Source organism: Taudactylus pleione, unplaced genomic scaffold (assembly GCF_031769625.1).
Source record: "Taudactylus pleione unplaced genomic scaffold, aTauple2 ptg000041l, whole genome shotgun sequence".
NCBI classification, from domain to species: Eukaryota; Metazoa; Chordata; class Amphibia; order Anura; family Myobatrachidae; genus Taudactylus; species Taudactylus pleione.
In genome coordinates, this window is record NW_028284443.1 from 72582653 (window position 1) to 72605265 (window position 22613).

At 40.3% G+C, this 22613-nt stretch overlaps 1 protein-coding gene across 1 annotated transcript; it reads right to left on the reverse strand.

Moving 5' to 3' along the window:
• Positions 1-508: 508 nt before the first annotated feature.
• On the reverse strand, positions 509-20118 carry KLF5 (KLF transcription factor 5). The gene is made up of 4 exons (XM_088457325.1): positions 19804-20118; positions 17155-18007; positions 13605-13664; positions 509-2438 (listed from the first exon to the last, which is right to left on the reverse strand). The coding sequence occupies exons 1-4, from the start codon at positions 19972-19974 to the stop codon at positions 2260-2262; spliced, it is 1263 nt and encodes a 420-aa protein (XP_088313451.1). The 5' UTR covers positions 19975-20118; the 3' UTR covers positions 509-2259.
• Between the last annotated feature and the right edge of the window lie 2495 nt (positions 20119-22613).

Genomic DNA, 22613 nt, shown 5'->3' on the forward strand with positions numbered 1-22613 from the left:
CATGAGAGCTGTGTGACTCAGTAGCGCAGAGCGTATTCCGTTCAACTTTTTACCTTCAAATGTGTCTTATTCGCACAGCAATGTGGGAGGCCAGGAGATGCTGGGGATAAAAGAATAGGAAGCTACAAGTGAGAATGATCCCCTGCCCTGCGGTGCCATGGCACAGGTGGCACCACCCTAGTTACGGCCCTGCTTGGGTTATTTATTTATTTATTTTTTTCAGAAGCTAAATTAACCTACCATTATGTGTATAGACTGAGGGAGGAAATCAAAAGTACCCAGAGAAAACCCACACAAACACAAGGAGAGCATTGGTGGAAATCGAACCCAAAACCTCAGTGCTCAGTATTGCTAACCATTACACCAACTGTACTGCCTATGCATCAACATATACAGTGCACTTCATAAAAATGGAATAATGGTAATAACATTTAATACACATACTATAATATTAGAAATTTTAGTTTTATTATTAAATGACTGACATAAATAACAAACAAGTACTTGATCATTTTAGGCACTTTAGTTTATTGTCGTCAATAAGTACAAGGACGTTACCAATTTCTTTTGGAAACAGTAATTTGTCCCTTTTTAATAACCATAATTATAAAAATACAATAAAGCAACAAAAAATGTGCACATCTTTTGTATAAACAATTAAAGTGTTGTACAAAATTATTTACATTTGTAATGTATTTACAGTTTCAATTGAAGGACTAGAATAATGTTAATTTATCAAAGGTAGCTAAAATACAGTAGCAATCTTACAAAAGAAAAAATAAGGACACCAACTTGTACCACAAAATAAATAGACAAGAAAATACAGCACTTTTAAAGAATGAGAACCTTTCCATTTTCCGTTCTTTTTTCTTTGCATTCTCCTTCAATTTAAGCTTTTTTGCTGCATCAAACCTTCATCGAATCTATTTTTAGTTATACACTTATTATGTTTTATACTGCAAGAAAGTATATGTAAGTAAACTGCATAGTAACTTCTGAAAATTACTGTGTCCATTAACATAGGTTTTTTTAAACATTGCGGAACAAATTATCATGATGAACATTTTTGCTTTAGCTTTCAGCATTAATATCAAATGAAAACCTACTTGTTAATTTTAAAGGTAAAGAAAAATCCTCAAAAAAAAAAAAATTACAGATCAAGTGCAAAAATTTCTTCTGAAATTCACAGGAATAAAATATCTATGTTCCAGTTAAAAAATGTCAGTGCACTCATGGGATGCGAGGAGACTGTTAATATATGTCACATCACTGCAGTCAAATAATTCTATATGAATGTATTCTATAAGAAAAAACTGCTACAGAACAAGGCAAGCCAGTCTCTCCTCTATGCCAGGGGACATTCCAATGTTTTGCATTTTGTTGAATAATGAAGCACATAAACTAACAGGAACCAAACTTGGGGGCTTCAGTGAAGACTTGCAATATTTAAATTTAGCTTATTAAACGAAGTACAAATTAATTGAAACAGCTCTTGAATAATAAAAAAAAAATGTAAAAACTTTAAGATATATAGCAAAATCAGTGCAGCTTTTAAGGCAAAGTAATGAAATATTTTGGTAGTTAGCTGTAAAAGGCTTTTTTTTTATTTATTTAGCTGTAAAACAACCTTAACATTAAAGTCATGTTAATTGCAGATGGGGAGACACATTTGAAACAATTCAGAGAAACATTGTGGTGACATTGTAAAAACAAAAAACAACACATATACACAGGAAAAAAAAAAATGTACTTGCATGCTCAAGTATAAGTGTTTTTTTTTTTTTTAGTTTTTTTCTATATATATATATATATATATATATATATAATTTATGGCTTGTCCTTTGCGTGCAGTCATCTGTGACCTCATTTCATTTACTAAACACTGTAACAGTAAAGACAGTGCTTTGGTCAAAACATTGCTAAAGAACCTTAAAAACCCATGAGTGTTGAGATGTAAATAACTTGTATTGAGATGACAACTGCCAACTACTGTATACTGAAAGGAACAGAAAATAGGATAATTGTAGCGAAGATTCTTTGATGGAGGAGAACACTCGTATTCTCATATAAAAAACTTGTTTCAGTTTCTCTTGCCAGCCTCCCCTCCCCCGCGCAGGTGCAGTCCACAACAGAACGGTGATAAAAAGTTTCCTATGCAACTACCTTACCGGTGACTTATTACTGTCTGCATTATATTTCAGCGATAAGGCATTATGGAGAAAATTGCATAGTGAAGAAGAGCCTCAGGCGGAGTCCAGGTTAGTTCTGATGCCTTTTCATGTGCAGGGCCAAGTGGTCGGAGCGGGAGAAGCTGCGGTTGCAAACTGCGCACTGGAAGGGTTTGGCTCCTGTGTGTTTTCTGTAGTGACGTGTAAGTTCATCCGAGCGAGCAAATCTCCAGTCACAGCCTTCCCATGTACATTTATAAGGCTTCTCTCCTGCAAAACATAACCGCAAAACACACTTATAAATACCATCCCAAAAAGGTGAAGACATGTTTCAAAAATTACATGAGATACATAAACAAAGATCAAAAAGGGATGAAATGTGTTCTCCCTTCAGTGACTCATAATCAGCCTCTGTGGGAAGAAATCCAACAACAGATATAGTTGTCAGAGCAGATGCTGATCTCCAGAGCTATTATAAGTCATAAAAGGACATTCAAGGGAAACATATTTATCTTTTAAACAATATAAGTTCTGTATTGCTAGTTTTATTGAGTAAAATGAGGACACGACCTGCTATGTTTAAAGGTTTTGCTTGAATAGCAAACAAACTTTCTAACTGCAGTATTTTTCATGATAATCTGACCACCGAGTGATACCGCTATTGCAGCCTATGGCTGATCCCTTATTTTATAACAAGAAAAGGAAGCAACATTATATATATATATATATTTATAGACAAATTCAGTTATCTGTGCTAGAAACATGTATGCATTTGCCAATAGGTTTGCTGTTTTGTGCATATTTATAGCCCCTAAATACAGGTTTGTCAATTCAAATATTTCAGTAAATTCTGTTTACTTATCCTAGATATCCATCTTCTAAAACCCCCAATACAATTTCATTTATGCTATCAATTCTTATGTCCTAATTAAAAAACAACAAACAATTAAGAATTCAATCATACATTACTAGTATCCCAATGCAGTGAATCTTATATGAAGATGGCTAAATGTAGTCAGAATACATGTTTACAGGATTTGGATACAACACTTAGTGGTCTATTTACTAAGCAGTGTTAGGAGACAGAGTGAAAAGTGATAAGAAAGTGATAAGGTGCCAGCCAATCAGCTCCCAACTGTCATTTTTCAAACACAGCCTGTGAGATGACAGTTGGGAGCTGATTGGCTGGCACCTTATCACTTTCTTATCACTTTTCACTCTGTCTCCTAACAGTGCTTAGTAAATAGACCCCTTAGGGCGGGATGTATCAATCCAAATAATGTGTTAAAACCTCAGAAAACTCCCGAGAATTCACTGCAATATATATGGATCACCGCAGTAAAGCAGGCCTCATAGAATTTTATGGGGCTGCAATGTGACCATATGCAATAAGCTCTGGAAAGTCAAACTTTCCATAGCTTGTGCCGGATAGGCCACACCACCTATGGATGGTGTTGCCTATTGAAACTTATTGGCTTCTTTTCGTAAGAAGTCCCTGGAGAGGGATTCAAAGGATCCACCTTCATCCCTTGTGGCTTACGCATGCACTGGCTGATGGCTGCATATGTGCATTAGGACTCCTGTGTCATAAACCTGGAAGTTATTACACCACTGAGACAGCTCTATATCAGAAGTGTTGTCCTGGCAGGTAAGTATTCATCCATACAGGCATTAAAACCGCAGGTAAGCAAATGAGGGCAGCATGTATCACAAAGTATTTTTGACGCTTGATAGAGCCGCCCCTAATGAGATGATATGTATAACATCATATTTTTAACTGACTATTGGGTTTACAATCATGTCAAGTAGAACTGGTGTATATCATCTGTTAAAGGGTTTATTAAAGGGTTAAAAAGCAGCTTTGTAATACAAAATAAAAAACCTGCCACTGTCTGTGTTACAGTACTTCCTACGGCCAGAAAATAAAGTAATGTAACCCTTCCTCATGCTGAAGTTTTATGATTAGGCATAAGGTAGTATGGCCTATTCTGAACCAAACCACTACCAGAAAATCTGATCTTTGATTGGGTTCCCACAGACATGAAAGGTCAAAATAGACAAACATTAGTCACTCAAGAAATGAGGTAAATAATCATATTGCAAAGTGCCATTTTTGCTTCAGCCTACACCACTTATATCAATAGAATATTGAAATGAATAAATTTGACTTTTGAAACAAATATTGCAATTGTTTATTAAATTAAGAGTTTTAGGAAACTGGGGAAAAAATAACCATTATAAGTCCTACATTTTTGTTTAAGGAGGGCTTCAACTTCAGTTGATATGTACTTAAAGTTTGACAAACAAAATATGTTGTAAAGTATGTTTACTTCTGTTTTAGTTTTATTGTTATGGTAGAGCTCATTTTCCTTTCTTGCTAGGGACCTGGAAGTGACGTGAGTGAGGGGGGAAGTGCAGTTCATGCCCATGACGGACAGCTAAACAAGTAAGTTGTCCCCACTTAGACAAGTTTGTTGTCCCCTTGCGGGTTCGCTACGCTCACCACGCTTCGGGTTCGGTGGCTCGCTACATGGTTATATTCCCCCTCTATGCCCACTTGAATGACACTGGACACTAACTGATGACATCAGGGTCCTCTCCGTGAAGGGGATTTAGACACTACCTTATTGTTACACTTGCTTGTATTTGTTTCCTGTCCAGTGGCCTTGTGAATGTAATTACTAGACCATCATCATAAGGAAAGCTGAGAGCTCTCCAGACAGTCCTACCACCTAAAGGAAATGAATGCTGACCATGTATTTAAATACTGCTAGTTAGGAGGCTACATAAAATAGGTACTTTCAGTTTATTTAGATTTTGCTTAGGCAGGGTCTCCTTCTGTCACCATTATCCCAGGGAAGTCCTGCTATTTGTACTGTAAATTCTTAATTGAATCTGTTTTATTCTAATGATGCATCTGAATGATCAGAATTAGGAGGAAGAAGTCTCCGCGGGATGTTATGGCGCTAAAACATTGCTATGTAATATCTGGAAATGCACAATGGAGCAAATCGCTTGAAGCTCCTATATGATTATAAGATGGGTACACACTGCGCTGACAGATCAGACGATGGGCGGATCCGATTGTCGCAACGGCCGATCAGGTAAGCTATACAGACTTATTGATTGGCCACTTGTTGCATGTTCCATCGACATTACAACTGGGTGGGCATATGAATTTGCACTCCCAGCTGAGTGGTGCAGTAGGTATTACCACCGGCCGCATGACCAACGTTTCAATTCCCGACAGCGGCAGCCCGGCAAGGGTGAAGATCCCGATCGTTAAAAAGGTAGGTATCGCTAACCCTATTTTCCCCCCTAACCCTCCCTTAGGGGTGCCTAACCCTAACCTTCTCCCAAGTGCCTAACTCTAACCCCCCCCCAAGTGCCTAAACCTAACCACCCCTTCCTCGCAGCCTAACTCTGTCTCCCGCGGGGGGTGCCTAACACTAACCTCCCACCGGGAGTGCCTAACCCCCCCTTCCCCTAGCCTAAACCTAACCCTCCCAGGGGGGGTGCCTAACCCTAGGTCCCCCCTTTGAGCCCTAAAACCTAACCCTCCCCCCCCCGACAGCTGTCTGCGCCCGGCTTACCTTCGTCCGGTATGCCGGGCGTCGGTCTCCCGGCGTAGGTCTAATGACAGGCGTCGAGTTTTCGATGCCTGCCATTTCTACCTAGCCGGGATTAGAGAGTCAGGAAGCCGGCATTTAGACTGTCGGCTTCCTGACTATATCCCCAGCTGAGCAGTCACTCACCGCCGGGTCCCTGATGCATGTGTACGAGCGATCAGCGAGTTGCCCATACACACCAGCAGATGCACCAATATATATTGGCCATCTGCTGTGCTGCTGAGCAGATATGATATGTCTGAACTATGTTGTTCACAGACATACTGGGGGTACACACCCACCGACGTGCTCGCAATATATATCGGCTGTTCAACTAAACAGCTGATATATCGACCAGTGTGTACTTAGCTTTAGTCTGACTAGTTCCTACAACTGTATAAACTGATTTTGTACCAAAAAGAAAACAGGTATCTTAATTTTAGTAGGGGTGAGCGGGTTCGGTTTTACTCGGTTTTACCCGGATCTTTTTATTGGCTGTCGCCGAACATGTGTTTTGGATAGCGAATAAAATCGAGCCAAATTTGCGGTAAAGTGGCGATAAGAACCGAGTAAAACCGAGTAAAACCGAACCCGCTCACCCCTAAATTTTAGGTGATAAAGTATTAAAGCGATCATCATGTCACATGAGAGTACCATTTTTCATTTAAAAAAATGGGTCAATGCACTTTGGGTTTATTCATTTATCTTATTTAACTTGTATATAAGAGACTGGAGACAAGTACTCATTGAGAGAAGAAATTAATTTGATTACTGTTAACTAAACCACGATTCACATAATGTTCAAGAGAGGTTTGATTCCGTTCCAATTTCGAAAACCTTTTTTTTCTAATGAAATGTCCAGAGTGCTAAATCAAAAATACTATTCTTCAAAGAGTAATGTGATTATACTCAGTTACTGGAACATGACGACTGTATCAAAACAGTTATTTCACCGTGCAGCAAAATGCAGTTACTCCTCCACTTCAGAGGAACTTCTATGGCATTTGTTAAAATGTCAGCACTGTTCAAGTAAAACAGCATGGAGGGAACTGGTACCAATTTACGGCCAAATAGTACACACCAGTCGTTTCTTTCCAAGCCAGAAATATCATGCACTGTGCTGCCAGGAAACAGACCTATAGTTTGTGTGTTCCATGCAGCTGTTATTACATTCTAGGTGAGCTGCAATATATACTTTTACATGGGATTTACCAAAAACTAAAATAACTTAAAAATACGTGTTGTTAAAGCATTTACACCCTATATGTTATCCCATTAGCCCTAACTTTAAAACCACCTGCCTAATATTGTGTAGGTCCCCATCGTGTCACTAAAACAACTCTTGCCAGTCGAGGCATTGACTCCACAAGACCTCTGAAGATGTCCAGTGGTATCTGGCACCAAAATGTTAGCAGCAGATCCTTTAAGTTGCAAGGTGTGGCTACAATGGCTCACACTTGTATTTCCAGCACATCCTACAGATGCTCGATTGGATTGAGATCTCTGGAATTTGGAGGCCAAGTCAACACCTTGAACTTTTTGTCATGTTCCTCAAACCAGTCCTGAGCAATTTTAGCACTGTGAAAGGGGTCACTGCCATCAGGGAATACTGTTGCCATGAAGGGATGTACATGATGTGCAACAATGTTTAGGTACAGTAGATGGTACGTGTTCAAGGAACATCCACATGAATGCCAGGACCCAAGGTTTCCAAGCACAACATTGTTCAGAGCATCACACGTCCTCTTTCAGCTTGCTTTCTTCCCAAAGTGCTTCCTGTTGCCATCTCTTCCCCAGGTAAACAACCACACACACCCAGCCATCCACATGTTGTAAAAGAAAAAAAGTAATTCATCAGACCAGTCCACCTTCTTCCATTGCTCCTTGTTCCAGTTCTGACTCATGTGCCCAATGTAGACAGTTTTGGCGGTGGACAGGACTCAGTATGGTCATTCTGCAGCCCCATACGCAGCAAGCTGTGATGCACTGTGTGTTCTGACACCTTTCTATTATAGCTGCGATGCACTGTGTGTTCTGACACCTTTCTATTATAGCTGCGATGCACTGTGTGTTCTGACACCTTTCTATTATAGCTGCGATGCACTGTGTGTTCTAACACCTTTCTATTATAGCTGCGATGCACTTTGTGTTCTGACACCTTTCTATTATAGCTGCGATGCACTGTGTGTTCTGACACCTTTCTTTTATAGCTGTGATGCACTGTGTGTTCTGACACCTTTCTTTTATAGCCAGCATTAACTTTTTCAGCAATTTGTGCTACAGTAGCCCTTCTGTGGAATTGGACCAAACGGGCTAGCTTTTGCTCCCCACACGCATCAATGAGCCTTGCGTGCCCGTGTGTGTGTGTTAAAGCTAACTGTCAAGATCAGACGCGCGCGTGTGCATATACCAGTAAGGATTCCCTTAACCTAGCTGCTAGCATTCACAATTGTCAGGTTTTCAGCCTATAACCCTTATAGATTTCTACATGATCCAGGTAATTGGCCTGAAAACTGATCCACCTAGAAATGTGGCTCTGTTGGAAACAGATACTGTAGCTCAGGAGTGGCTTGTGTGTGGCCTGGATAAGGTATATAATTTCTCAGGAGAAAGAAGAGTTTTGCATACTGTCATCTTGAAGGAAAAGGTAAGGAGAACCCTTTGTGCATAAATCCTTGCACAGAGAGGGTTGGTAGCCTTGTGAATGAAAGCACCCCAAGTCAGTAATAATATACCACACTTGCTCACGGCACTCTACTCAATGCCCCACCCCACTTGCCTGTTCCATTTGAGTGGTCACACAATTGTACATGCAACATGAGACAGAGCAAGTATCACCTGTTCTTAACACAATAGGGATGCAACTCATCTCTCAGTGTAAGTCATGCTAGCCTCACATCTCCAGTCACCATACTACGGAAGTTAAATTACCTTGCGTATTCACAAATACTATGGAATAACAGATTTCTATTAGGAAAAAACAAACGTTCTTTCCTCCAGAATATGAAGCCATAAGAAAAAATGTTTCTGGATTTCTACATATGTGAACTCTCCAGGACTTTATTATTACACATCACGCAGCTGTAGCCACGAGCAGAGAGATCACTAGGACATCATATATAAATGCCAATATATACCTACTGTACCTCAATAGATCAATCAGAGCTACACCTCAGCAGGGTACTAAAGGAATTATGATATCCGAGGTATAAAACAGCTTGTTTCACGGTCACATTGTACAGTGAATAAACCTTGTTTGATATTAGTATAGAGGTTATTCAAGAGAATCATATTGAATGTAAAAACAACAACATTTGTATGTGGAAAATCCAAAACTAGCAAGTAAATTATTACATAGCAAACTCTTGTTATGTTACGGTTGTTTCTGCACTGTAATCAATGTAGGTGGATTTTAGTATCATACTGTGCAGAGCTGCAGGATATAGCTGCCATAAGCATAGGGCTGTTGCCAAGCATCCATATCCCGGCTAGACATGACAATAATCATACATACCATGGGTTTGCTAGGCAGACTGAAAACATGTAAGAGGTATGTGCAATAGCTCAGAAAAGCAGTTATTGTACTGTTAGTAAATATATGTTGATAGGATTTGTGGACTTCATAATGAAAACTTAATTGAGGGATAATACAAGTGTACTTGAAATCAAGCAGTACTTAGGTTTCTGGTACAGACACTCCAATATGACCTCTTCCACCTGGTGTGCTTCTCCCATTTAATACACTTTAGCAGAGATCTGGTCTGATTTAATTAACTGATAGGAAGGGTGCTTGTAGTTATCAAATCATTTAGCATCTATAACTGCAACAATGCATTTTGTGGGAAGTTTGGGGACCGAACAGGGTGGAAGAGGTCATGTTGGATAGTTTGTTGTAATGAGGAAGCATGCAGCCATTACAGCAAAGCATTTAATACTAAATAAATGATAATAACAATAGGACTGCATGTAAACACTACATAGAAGAACTGACTGAATCTGCTATTTTTTATAGCTGCACTTTTATTGGAGAGGGATTTATTTTATTTGCAGGAATTGCCTCTGTGTTGAGGTTCTATAATAACATATTTTTAATCTGCTATGTTGTAAACGTATTTTGCAATGCACAGAATGTTCCGGAGAATCTAAATTGTGCCAAGTAACTGCCCAGCTTAGTTCTTACTTAAAACTGTAGACTCCAGAGAACAGGGATTCTCCTAGCAAAAGAGAGTATTAGAGCTTGTCTGTGTTTGTTCTGAAACAAAATCTATTAGGAGGTATTCAAACTGATTGAAAGGACCAACAAGGTTGAATAAATAATAAGAAAGACTGAGGGGTTTTTGATACAAAAGAAATTCTGAAAGTGTTTTGACTCCTTGCACCAGACAAACTTTGCTTCGGGCTTTTATTTTATTTAAAATGACAGATTGTAAAGGGAGGTTATCATTCACAGGTGATTTAAAGCCATTGTCATGAAACGAAGATTAGGAAGAAAATGCAGGTTGAATAGTCAGCGATTACTATAGAACGAGTTTGGCCAGATAAACAGGACTGTAGAATACCCCAAGGCCATTTAAGACATATTAAACAAAGCTTTGTTAAATTGAATTGCACAGTACTATCTTATTAATTTAGGATTTGCTTTGAAGGTAACTTAGTTTAATAATAGTGATTTAAAGATTAAAAAGATTTTTATTTTATTTTTTTAAACCAAAGATACATTGTCAGATATTTTGAGTGCCATACGACTGACAATAAGCTGGTTACAGATGTGAGCATACAGAAAAACAAACAGGAAGAATTAGCGCATGGGGCTATTGTGTGCACCGTTCAAACAATTCTTGATTAATGAAACCTTAACTTGTTAAAGTTAATTAGAGTAGACGTTATGAAGTGTACAAGTCCCATAAATAATTCAATGTTAGCATAGCATATCAATTACTTTTTTCACAGCTTAGCTCAATGCTAGAAGAGAGGTCATGCTCAGATGCCTATGTCAACTGCAGTTTGTTTTATGGTTATATACACAATAAGGAATACATTATCAATATAGAAGACATTACTTAAAACTAAATACATAAAAAACCGCTGTAATATTTGTTCTGTGAGAAGTTTCAAAAAAACCTCAAACAAATCAGCTTTTTTCTCTAGAAATGCGGAAAGACAGAGGAAGAATTGGTCTTTGCTAATCCCATAAATTAGCCATGATCGCTGCTGAACCAAGGTTAGCAGATAAAGAAGTGACTCAATATCTGTGTGGGACACTGTATAGCAATATGTTTAAGCTGGGATTATGAAAGCACATATTGCTTAGAACAGTTTTTGTTTAGCATGGTAACAGTCTGCTAAACAGACCTTTGTTCTACTTCTTTTATTTTTTTACAGTGGCTGTTAGAGATAACTGCTTCAATTATCAAAGCTAGAATAACCATAGTAACCCCCAGCTTTCAGATACCTTCTTTACACACATACACAGGCATGAAAATAAAAAACAATTTAAAATAAACTGATTAAAAAAAACAAGAGTGGTGTCCATAGCAATGTGGAAACGCATTGTTCTAAAATGGCGATAATTTACATTTCTTATAGCCAAGAACAATGTGAAAATTATTACTTTAAGTGAAGAGTTACAGCCAGGTCCTGAATGATGAATGTGGATCCTTATCATCAGTGTATTGTAAGATGATAAGAACACCCAGAATAAATTAATTATTCTACAGAAGTTCAGCTATTTTTGTTTCTTTTAAAGTTGCAGCTTTTTGATGGTTAAATAGAAAGTGCAGCATTGACAAGAAAAAGAAATGGCCAATGCTTCAGTGGGCCTTCATTGTTTTATTTTGAATTAAACAGCAGGGTGATTTAGCTACACATGAACTTGATCCACTCGGCTGAGTGTTACTAACATTGGGGGAATTTTCAGCAACACTGAGCAAGCAATGAAAAAATCTATACAGGGCTGTGCAACAATGAATTTTACCATAACATGCACTTAAGTTTGAATTTACAGTTGAGGAAGCGATCAAATATACCTTTAAAATAATTTGGGAGGGGTGCATCAAGAACCGCTTTGCATCCCCGCCAATGATCGCATGCATACCGGCATTTAGAAACGCTGTATGCATGATGATTTTTACAAAGGACTACTCTCCCGATAACAGCTGTCCTTTGTGATGTGAGGACTTCCGGGTTTAGGACACGGGAGTCCCCCTGTGCATACATAGCCGTCGGCCAGCGCATACATGAGCCGCAGACGTCCCTGGGAGGGGATCCTATTGGATAGGCTCCTGTTAGGGAATGCTATATATAGATGGTGTTGTCTATTGGGTCCAAACTCTGGAAAGCACTTGGTGCATATGGAAAATGAGGTCAAATACCTGAGAACTGCGTTTTAGTAGGTTTGACTGTATGTTCAGCATTGAATGCATCCCGCCCATATGTGATATTTTTAATATGAACAATCAAAATAATTTATTATGCCAGACTATGTGAAACTAAATTTTCTCAACAGAGCCTGCGATAAAAGACCCATCTAAATCATGGCCCTGTAGCAAATCCAGTCTATTAGCATTTTATGTGTAGAATTTCCCCAGCTTGTGCTGTTAGAGCAGGGTAACCCTACAGGAGATTCTGGAAAGTCTAGATTCAGCTTTCATCATCTGTGTAGGAAGTGCTCGTATAGGGTCTCCAAGGTTACAGGTTGTACGTTCGGTCTGACTGTAGATGCTTGTAAGTACATTTACACAATGTAAAGGATGTTAAATGATGAAGTGGACAAACCTTGAGAAATATATTTACAATTCAATAGGAGTTTATTAATTAATCTGTTACTTAATCTCTTTAACATGTTTTAAGAATACATTTTCATGAAATTGAGATTCCTTTTTTTGAAACGGGGACTCCCTGTTAATGACTCTATTACTAAATCTTATACCATACCAAACGTATTTAAAACAAATACTTTTATCTAACAGTCATCCTTATTCCAGGTTTCCTATTATAACTGGTATTGAGACACTATGGGGTAAGTTTACTAAAACTTCTAAAAAGGAAAAGTGCCCATAGAACCAATCAGATTCTGTCTAATGCAGTATATAAATGACAGCTATAACCCAATTTGTTGCAATGGGCAATACCTCTACCTTTCCTTTTTTGAAGTTTTAGTAAACTTACCGTACAATGTATCTCTATAACAGTTCTAAAAGGAAACCTGGATTAAGTCTGATTGTTAGAATAGAGGTATTTGCTTTTGTTTTAAATCTACTCCAATATAAGGTATACGTATAAGGGCTAAACGGAATCAAAGAGTTTAAGGGGTCTATGTACTAAACCTTAGAGAGATAATGTGGACGGAGAAAAAGTACCAATTAATCAACTCCTAACTGCCACTTTACGAGCTGTGTTTCAAAAATGACAGTTAGGAGCTGATTGGTGGGCACTTTCTTCGTCCACTTTATCTTTCTGAAAGGCTTAGTACATAGACACCTAAGTCACCAACACAAACTGGAGACACCATTTTGTGGGCTGAACCAAAATGCAGCTTTTCAACTGTCAAGTTCCTATTGACAGATGGCATTTTTATTAATACTGTTTCAGACTATAAACTATTTGCTTCCACTGCAGGTGACGGGTACATTTTAAAGTAGTAAAGCGAAAAATACATGGCCAGGTGATTTAATTTAACCGTCACAGTGAACAAAGCATATGACAAAATTAGCCATTAACGAGTAACTTAAAGTAAAAAAAAAAGGACTAAGTACACAGACTTCAAAAAGAAAAGGTTTCTATGAATAATATTTACTTAACCATTAACATGAACAATAAATACACATACCAGTATGTGTTCTCAGGTGAGCTTTTAAATGGGATGACTTTGTATACACTTTTGTGCAACCTGCAATAGAAAAACAATGCTTGTTACAATGGAAACGGTAAATTGTTTCACAAAGTTAAAAAACTGCCGAAAACACTGACTTTCATAGATTCCTATAATACATTTCCCTGGAGACCTCACTGGTAGCAACAAAGTACATGTGAAGAACTCTGTGTGCATAGAAGTGTATCACACACATTCAGGGAAACATTCTTTTACTGCCCGCTAAATAGAATGGGGGAAAAATATATTACCCTTCATTAATGTTACACAGATGTAGCTTGTCAGACCCCATGTATATTTATTCTTATTTAATCGGAGTTATTCCTAGCCACACATATTCATCTGCATTCTTACATTCTAAAAATACCTGGGGAGATTCCAGAATCAGAAAGTGCAGTATAGTTCATCGTTACATAGCTATTGCCAAAATGAAAGTTTGAATTGCTACATGAACATGTTCTATTAAAACCATTTTATTTACGTTTTGGCTATACTGGTATTATGGGTATTATTTCAAATGCTGTGTCCCTCTCTATCATTCCTTTCTCCAAATTAATGAAAAGACCAACCTTTATTAATGGTGAAATCACAAACAGCTAGAGTACTAGCCATTCATTAAACTGATAATTCACAAAGTAAAAGTAATGTTTTGGCCAAGCACCATTTGCTTTAAAGGTGCAAAAAATATATTATATATATGTGCCTCTCCAGTCATTGACCCAACCGCATAATCACACACATATATATATATAATTATATATATATATGTGATGCTCGGTTGGGTCAGTGGCTGGAGAGGTCTGAGTGCTGGGAGCCTGCCTCATCCCCTACTCACTGTAACTCTCCCCTCACTAAGCTTCAGTGTCCATTGATCATTGATTCTCCTACCTGCATCACTGTCTTCTCTCGTTACTGCTGACAGCTCCGATCTCTAAACACTGCAGTGCACTTCCTGGTCACATGACACATCCAAGGTGTCGTCCCCCATATTCAGAGGCATGCCCCTATTAGCTCTCTTTCTGTGCAGCTTACTGCCCATTGTGCGGCCCCACCCCCAGCTCTGCAAGCAGTGTCTCTTCTATACAGAAGCGAGGCTGAGCTGCTGCTGCCTCATCTCTCTGGAGTCCCCAGGGAGATGCGCAAAGCCGGTGAGTGTTAACTATAAAAATGATTACAATAAACAAAGATGTTTATAAGTTAGAAATATATTCTTTGTATTATTCTAATAATTTTTATATCAAATCTCAGGAGTATGTCTACCTTGATTTTTTATTATATATATATATATATATATTAGCCATATGGTAAGTGTATGGATGACCGTGCAGAAAGAACAGAGGTAACTATGCCGATGCTGACAGAAAAGTGAGGGGGTGTATGCAGTGGCAAGGTCTAAACATATATGGCTCTGTGCTGATCTAATATAATGACTTACAATAAAAAAAAAGACTAATGGGAGGACCGCCACCATACAAAAATCTAATTATTTTATTATCTTATCCATCAATGGAGACATGTTATTGTCCCTCTGTATTTTAAGTATATCTCCATTTAAAATATACGTTTACTTTTATACCTCACCTTACATAGCAAAGCCATAAGAGTCCTAGTTTTATCCAGGCAACTTAGCCTGGAGAATTGTGAAAGTGAACATGGCCTGCACTATACACAGCTGACTGGATGACTCACGCCATTACATGGCTCCTCCAATCAGCAGGATCCTGACAACAGGTGCAAGACTCACTCACTTCCAAATTCCCCAGATCAGTTACACAGAGTGAGTGGATGGTTAATTGCTTAACAGTGTGGTAGATGAAGGTAAACCTGCAGTTTTATTAGTTTGGCAGAGGGAGTTATTTAATGAGAGAAAAAAAAAAAAAAAAAAAAACTTACATTTTGACTTGAGTTACCTTTTAAGAGTTCACACTTTTGCCATTGTTTAGTGATAATTTACTGAATTCAAGCTCATGATAGCCTAGATAAGAAAGCTTTCATATATGTTGAACCATACTTCAAGTTCTACACATTAAGGGGCATATGTATCAAAGCGTGATGTGAGATAAAATTGTGAGATATATATCACCAACCAATCAGCCTCTAACTTACATTTTGCAGGTTGTGGTTAAGAAATGATAGTTTGCAGCTGATTGGTTGGTGATATATATTTCACAATTTTATCTCACATCAAGCTTTGATACATATGTAAAAACAATAGCACAAACGGATCTCTAGAATACAGTATATACTCCATTTTAAATGCTGAAGTTAGTTATTGGATAAAAAAACAAAAAACAAAAACACTTGTAGTTCTGGCAACAGAGTCACGGCAACACTCCCCAATTATGAATGTATTAAAGTCATCAGCACTCAACTCAAGATAGTATCACAGTTTAACACTCCAGTCTCAGGATAAATGACTTAAATGATGAACTGCAATCAGTTATTCTCGATTGTGTCGTCTTGTGATAAATATACAAAACAAAGAAAAAACAGACAATTTTTTTGGAATAGTTTTTTTTCCTCTAATCTTCTCTCCTACTAGTAAAACAACGAGAGGCCTACGCCTGTGACTCCTGCAGCTGAAAAGAAAACAGCTTGTCGATGAAGATCATTGGCCAAGTGGCCACAGCTGTATAATAAACTGCTTGAAAACGTTTTGATGCAGGTAGTTGGCTTTCAATTTTCTCTAGGCTATTAGGGGGAGATTTAATAAAGCTTGGAGAGAAATAAAATTGGAGATAAATAGCATCAACCAATCAGGTCCTAACTGTCACTTTACAGGCTGTGTTTGAAAAATGACAGGAGCAGATTGCTTAGTGCTATTTATCTAAAATTTTATCTCTCTCCAAGCTTTATTAAATCTCCCCCTTAATTAGACAAAGAGAATATCAGGTTTAGTGAACTTGTGGTGAAGATTTACCAAACCATCATAGTGCTAGGCAGGAGAGCCTCACACCTATACTAGTTGGCAGAAGTTGATCTTTAAATGTATCCATTTATTCGTAGCACTGGTTCAACACTTTTGGAAAGTGGTGTAACCATTCAATAAATGAAAAACATTTTTTTAAATAATAAAATAAAAAACCCCACAGCTATCCACAGTCACCTGTCATTTCCTCTGATAACCATAATCTCAGACTCATGTGATACACGTGTGCTAACATATCCAGCTCTAGAGTCAATTAGTCCTTTTTTCACAATATCATTAGCAATTGTGTCACCAATTAAGCATACTAATGCCATAAACACTTTGTAGGAACACCAAAAGAGTCATTTGTCTGACTCTCTCTTATGTTTTTAAAAGTCAAGGCAAATACATTGAACTTTTGCATTACGGTGTACTGCTTTCAGACATGCAGGTACTAAAAAATATTATGCTAGATCATTTTATGTCATCTCTCTGTCAAGGCCATAAAAAAAACATATAGGGAATCAATGTATAATAACCTTACAAGCTTTGAATCCAACTGAGATATCACTAGGGTTTAAATTAGCAAACGCATCTTACCAGGATAATCACAATAGTGAATTCGCCTTTTCTCCAAGTCAGGGTTGTTTCTGCGATTGTAGCGAACTGGCTGAACAGTCACAGGTGTCATTTGCACTGGTGTTGGCAAGTTTGGATTGTGAATTGCCATCTTGGAAGCGATAGTGGCTGCATATGAAGGAGGTGGGTTTAAACTCTGGAGAAGTTCAGCTTGTCGATCTGGGCTGCCCGGTTCTGAGCTGGGTGGTGAAGGAGGGAAGTAGGTGGCTTCTTGTTGCATGAACTGACCATGACCATGCATGTTATATGAACACTGGGAAATGCCTTGAAACTGCTTCATTGTGGTCTGCGATACAGGCATGGTGTTGAATCCAGATATATCTGTGGTCAATGAAGCATTGCTAATAGAGTCCATCACTGAGGTCTGGTTTGTGGAGTTCAAGTCCATATCTGGTGAACTTAATAGCTGGTATAGCTGACCATGCTGAGGATTCACAGAGAGCTGGATTTCTGGTGAAGGCAGCTCTTGTTTGATGAAAATGTTATTTAGATCTGTGTTTTGGTGCGAACTGAAGATGCTCGTAAATTCGGGAAGAGGCTGGGTGGCTGCAGCATCCGTCTGATGGTTGAAAACTGTAACAGGCTCTGTCTTAATGTGGGTGACTGTAGGCCTCTGAGCCTTATACAAGTTTGTTCTAAGATGAGTGATGTCCGGGAGGAAGACATTCATGTTGATACTGTAAGGCAGTCCATCACCGTCATTAAAGAACTGATCAATGCCTGATGCACTATCTCTTCTGTATTTCTTCTGCTCTTGCATCATGTGCACAGGAATTGGATTAGGTGAGAGATACTTGTCCATTTCACACCTAGTCTAAATGTAAAAATAAACAAAAAACATTAAGCAAAAGCTATTCTAATAGCAATAACACAGAGACCACTATGGTCTATAGAAGAATCACATTTTAACTACAAAAACAAATCCCATTGTCAAAAAAGTTGTTCTGAGTCTCACATCCTAGGGACTTTCACCCTAATCTTTATAAATTCCCCCTACACATCAGTGGGTACATATACTACACAGTATAATTAACATGAAAGAGGTCTGTATTCCCCTGAAATTTGGTTCATTTTTAATCCCATTTTTCTGTTGGTTACGAATACAAAACTGTATTTTAAACAGTGTATTATGTGTATTCCAGATCATGATAGCCGATAGCGGTCACAAATGTCTAATCAGAAATGTTCAGGGTGGCTGTTTAAATTTCAATTGGAAATGAATAAATAGGTCATTTAAGCAACCATATTTATCTGCAGATGCGGCACCCTCATGTGTAATCCTTACCCAGATACATATCAAGCTTATTTTACAAGTGGTGCATTGTAGGCCGTGGGTGGCTAGAGGCTGATATTACCAACACAGTCATCAGCAAAACATTTATCATGTAGTCTTCAAATGGACAAATGCTACATTCCCCCTTGCACTGTAAAATCTCCAGTCATTCCTAATCCCCTCAGCATTCCCCAAAATGAATCAGCTGACAAATGGAAAACAAGTGTAATAATTCACATGAAATCAGCTTCAGCAAACATAAGCTAAATTCACTTCCCAAGCTGCATGTACTGTACAGCAGGCTACCATGGGGAGAGCTTGGGAGCAGCCTCAATGAAAGGAATATTGCTACTTGTTCCTGAGCCAGAGCCTGCAGCTTTCACATTAACAGGAAAAGACTTGTAGCTCATTATTGTCAACATCACTTACACAATTCTGAGCTATAGAACTATTAACCATTGGAGAGTAACATTACTGCCAGAGAGTAGAAGTTAGGGCAGTTTGAACAGTAATTTACGGTTATCATTAGAATTCCTGCTTGAACTCAGTTTCATAGAGATTTTAAAGCTGTTGTAAGTGGTAAACAGACAGTCACACCCCAAATATACCCAAAACTAAGTACGACCAAACCACCAGCATTTCACACAGGCTTTTATTAACAGTAAGGCATGAAGTGAACGCAATGATCTGCTGCTAAATGGAGAAAATGAATAGAGAACCTGGAAGTGGCCGGCTCAGTGTGCGGTTAGCCCTTTCTGATTATAGCTGGCCCAGCTGTTGTTTGCATGTGGATCTGTCCCAGGCCAGTGTATACTTTATTATACTGCATGTGCCGGAGTGTGGGGGCGACAGACAGCCAGCTGCTCCCCAGCTACCAGCAGCGCCCTGCAATGACACTCAGCCTGACAGCATGGTGCCGCTTACACCAGAGCGGGCAGTAGCAGGGCATCACCCACAGCGGGCACTAGCAGGGCATCACCACCACAGCGGGCACTAGAAGCACACATCACAGACACCCCCACAGCGGGCAATAGTAGGACTTGGCCGGTTACAGTACAATCACACACAGACATAGTTACTGTGCACAGGCTGAGGCAGCTACAATATAAATCTGAATGATAAATGCGACTTTCCAGATCTTGTGGAACTAAAGGACACAGAATGCCCTGCCAGAAGAATACAGCCAAATCACTCCTGGTTTAATAGATCTCAGTTATTAGGAGAACATGTTACACATCGGTTACATACATGCTGCTCTGCTTCCCAGCGCACACCTTGTAGTGAGCTGACGTTAGGCTGCCAGCGCAGGGCATTGGGCATGAGGTGGGCGCTCTTACCTGCACCATGTCATCAGGCAGCAGCCTGGAGACTTTCATCTCCTCCGCAAACGAGGGGTCTCCTCTGCTGGACAGCTGCCCCCTATTCCCAGCAACAGGTTTCAACTGAGTGAAGACAGGTTCGTCCAATCGTCCCAGCCTGGCACTCATGGTCAGCACCGTAGTGGCCATGTCTCTGTACCCAGCTCCAGACTATACCCCGATAGCCGAGCCCGGGGAGGAGAGGGAGATGCCAATAGCAGCGCAGCCAGGCGTTAGCACAGGGTGCTTGCAGCAAAGTACAGATGGCAGAACAGAGATGCTACCTGTTGCAGGGTGTGTATCCCACTTTATTCCGGGGAAGGACCAGCGAGAAGGGGTTGTACAGATCAGGGGCCAATGTCCTTGTGCGGGGAGGGTCCGGTGTGTGGGTGTACTGCACAGGGCGGGGAGGGGCTGCCGTGCGGTTGTACTGCCCAGGGCGGGGAGAGGGCTGCACTGGGGACTCCTCTCCAGGCTTGGCTGGCGGTGATTATTACATCTGTCCTACAGTATAGCAAAGCACACAGCCTGATGCTGCTACTGCTGGCTTTATTCTTATTCTGCGCCTCATTGCTGTGTTCCCTGCGTGTAATATGTGTACATGTTATTGCATGAAATGAATTAGCGCCCCCTCGTTTTCTAATGGTGTAAACAGAACAGACTGACTTTACATTACATTTCCCACATCAAAGGCTCCTTGTCAGTCAGCCAGGTATAACATACTGGTCCTATTACCTGCATCATTTACTTACTAAATGTATTGAAGTGGATCAATAATCATGTACTGTAAATTAATAAATGAATAATAGTTGTAGAATACACACAATGGACCCTGATTCAGAGTCGCACACAGACGTGGTCATATCTGGGTTTTATGCTAATGCTGCACCATCGAAACTTGCACCAGCTCTAAGACAGGTGTAGCTTCTCTATATGAATATGGCCTCCTGTGTGAGCGGCTAAGCAGCCACTTACAGCAACAGGCCTGCGTTTTCTTAGCAGAGCCGGCTATTGGGGCGTTTGACCAGTTCGATTGAAGAGGGGCGCCACCCCATAGAGGGTGCAATCCTCCCAATATCCCAATTTCAGCAGGACAGTCACGTTTTTCGGGCACTGCCCCACTGTACAAAACGCGGGAGGTTAGGGACACGCACCGCCGCAGCTCTGCTTTGCTAAGCAGAGGGTGGCGGTGCTGGTGAAGCTGAATGGATGCCGCGCGCATGCAGTGCAGGGAGAGGGCTGGGGGCAGCCCAGCTTCTGACGGAGTGCTGGGCTCGCCCAAAGCCTGACGTAAAATGGAAGGTGTGCCATACAGGCAAGCCTCCAAATAGCATCATATAGAGGTGTGGTCTGTGTAAAATAAGCCACACCTCCTTTTCAGACTACGTATGGCACGCCTGCAAATAGCATCATATAGAGGGTGTGGTATGTGTAAAATAAGCCACACCTCCTTTTCAGACTACGTATGGCACGCCTGCAAATAGCATCATATAGAGGGTGTGGTCTGTGGAAAATAAGCCACACCCCCTTGTCGGACTACGATGGGCACAGGTGATAGAGGCGCCGTCCAATACAGGAACACACTGCTCCACCTGAAGCTGGCCATGCTTTTTAGCCACCCCCTCTGTTACCTTCCAGGAATGCCCAATGAAATGCTCGTGTGCATGTGCATTTAGCACATGTGCAAAAGAACACTGCCACTATCAGTGTTTCTCCATGTGGTGTATTATATCACCAGAGCATCAGGAAAACACATCAGAAGGAAGCAAGATGGTGGCATCCATTACTCCTGCAATCGAATGACAAAACAATCATCATTGGGAAGAAATCATTGATGACTTTGAACCATTCGGTTACTTATGGCCATTCCTAATGTATCTGCAATAATTGTGAAACAGAAACTTTTAGGAGCAACAACAGCTTAGCCTGTCTGTGGTTGATACACCCAGAAGCCCATTTATATTTGCTGTGTATTCCCTGAAAACACACGCAAATATTAAGTACCTCCCAGATGTATTATGGAGGTATCGGGGCAGATATCGCGGGTGGCAGTCGGGATGCCGACGGTCCAAATGCCGACAGTCGGCATTCCGACGGTGTAATCCCGGCAGGGGTCTAATGACGCCTGTCATTTTACCTACTCTGGGAGCCCGACGCCCGGCATACCGATCGAAGGTAAGCTGGGCGGCGGGCACGTACAGCCGTGGGGGGGAGGGTTAGGTTAGGGGCTCCAGGGGGGACTTAGGGTTAGGCACCCCCCCCGATGTGGTTAGGTTTAGGCTGTGGGGAAGGGGGGGGGTTAGGTTTAGGCACTTACAGGGGGAGTTAGGGTAAGGCACTTGGGGGGGGGGATTAGGCACCCCTAAGGGAGGGTTAGGTTAGTAAATAGTAAAAATACTTACGTGTCGGGATCTTCACTGTCGGTCTTCCGTTGTCGGGAGAACATGCGTCCGGCGGTAGTCCATACCGATCCAGATATCACTCTCCCTCCATTTCCGCCAGCACCGCAACCCCCATAGGTTTCTATAGGGGATGCGATGCTGTCAGATTTACCAAGTGGAACTTAGTTCTCACAGTTTACGTCATCTGAAGATGGTGTAATCCGCTGTAACCAGCAATGGTCACCGCACATGTGTGGTCTATAGACCACTCATGCGCAGGATCCCTCGCACAGGAGTGAAGAGACCTCTGATGCAGTCACTTCATTTCAGGCTAATCACAGGAGCGGGATCCTTCCAGAGCCCCTGCGGGTGCATTTTGTTACATCTCAGCACTATGATCGCATCCTG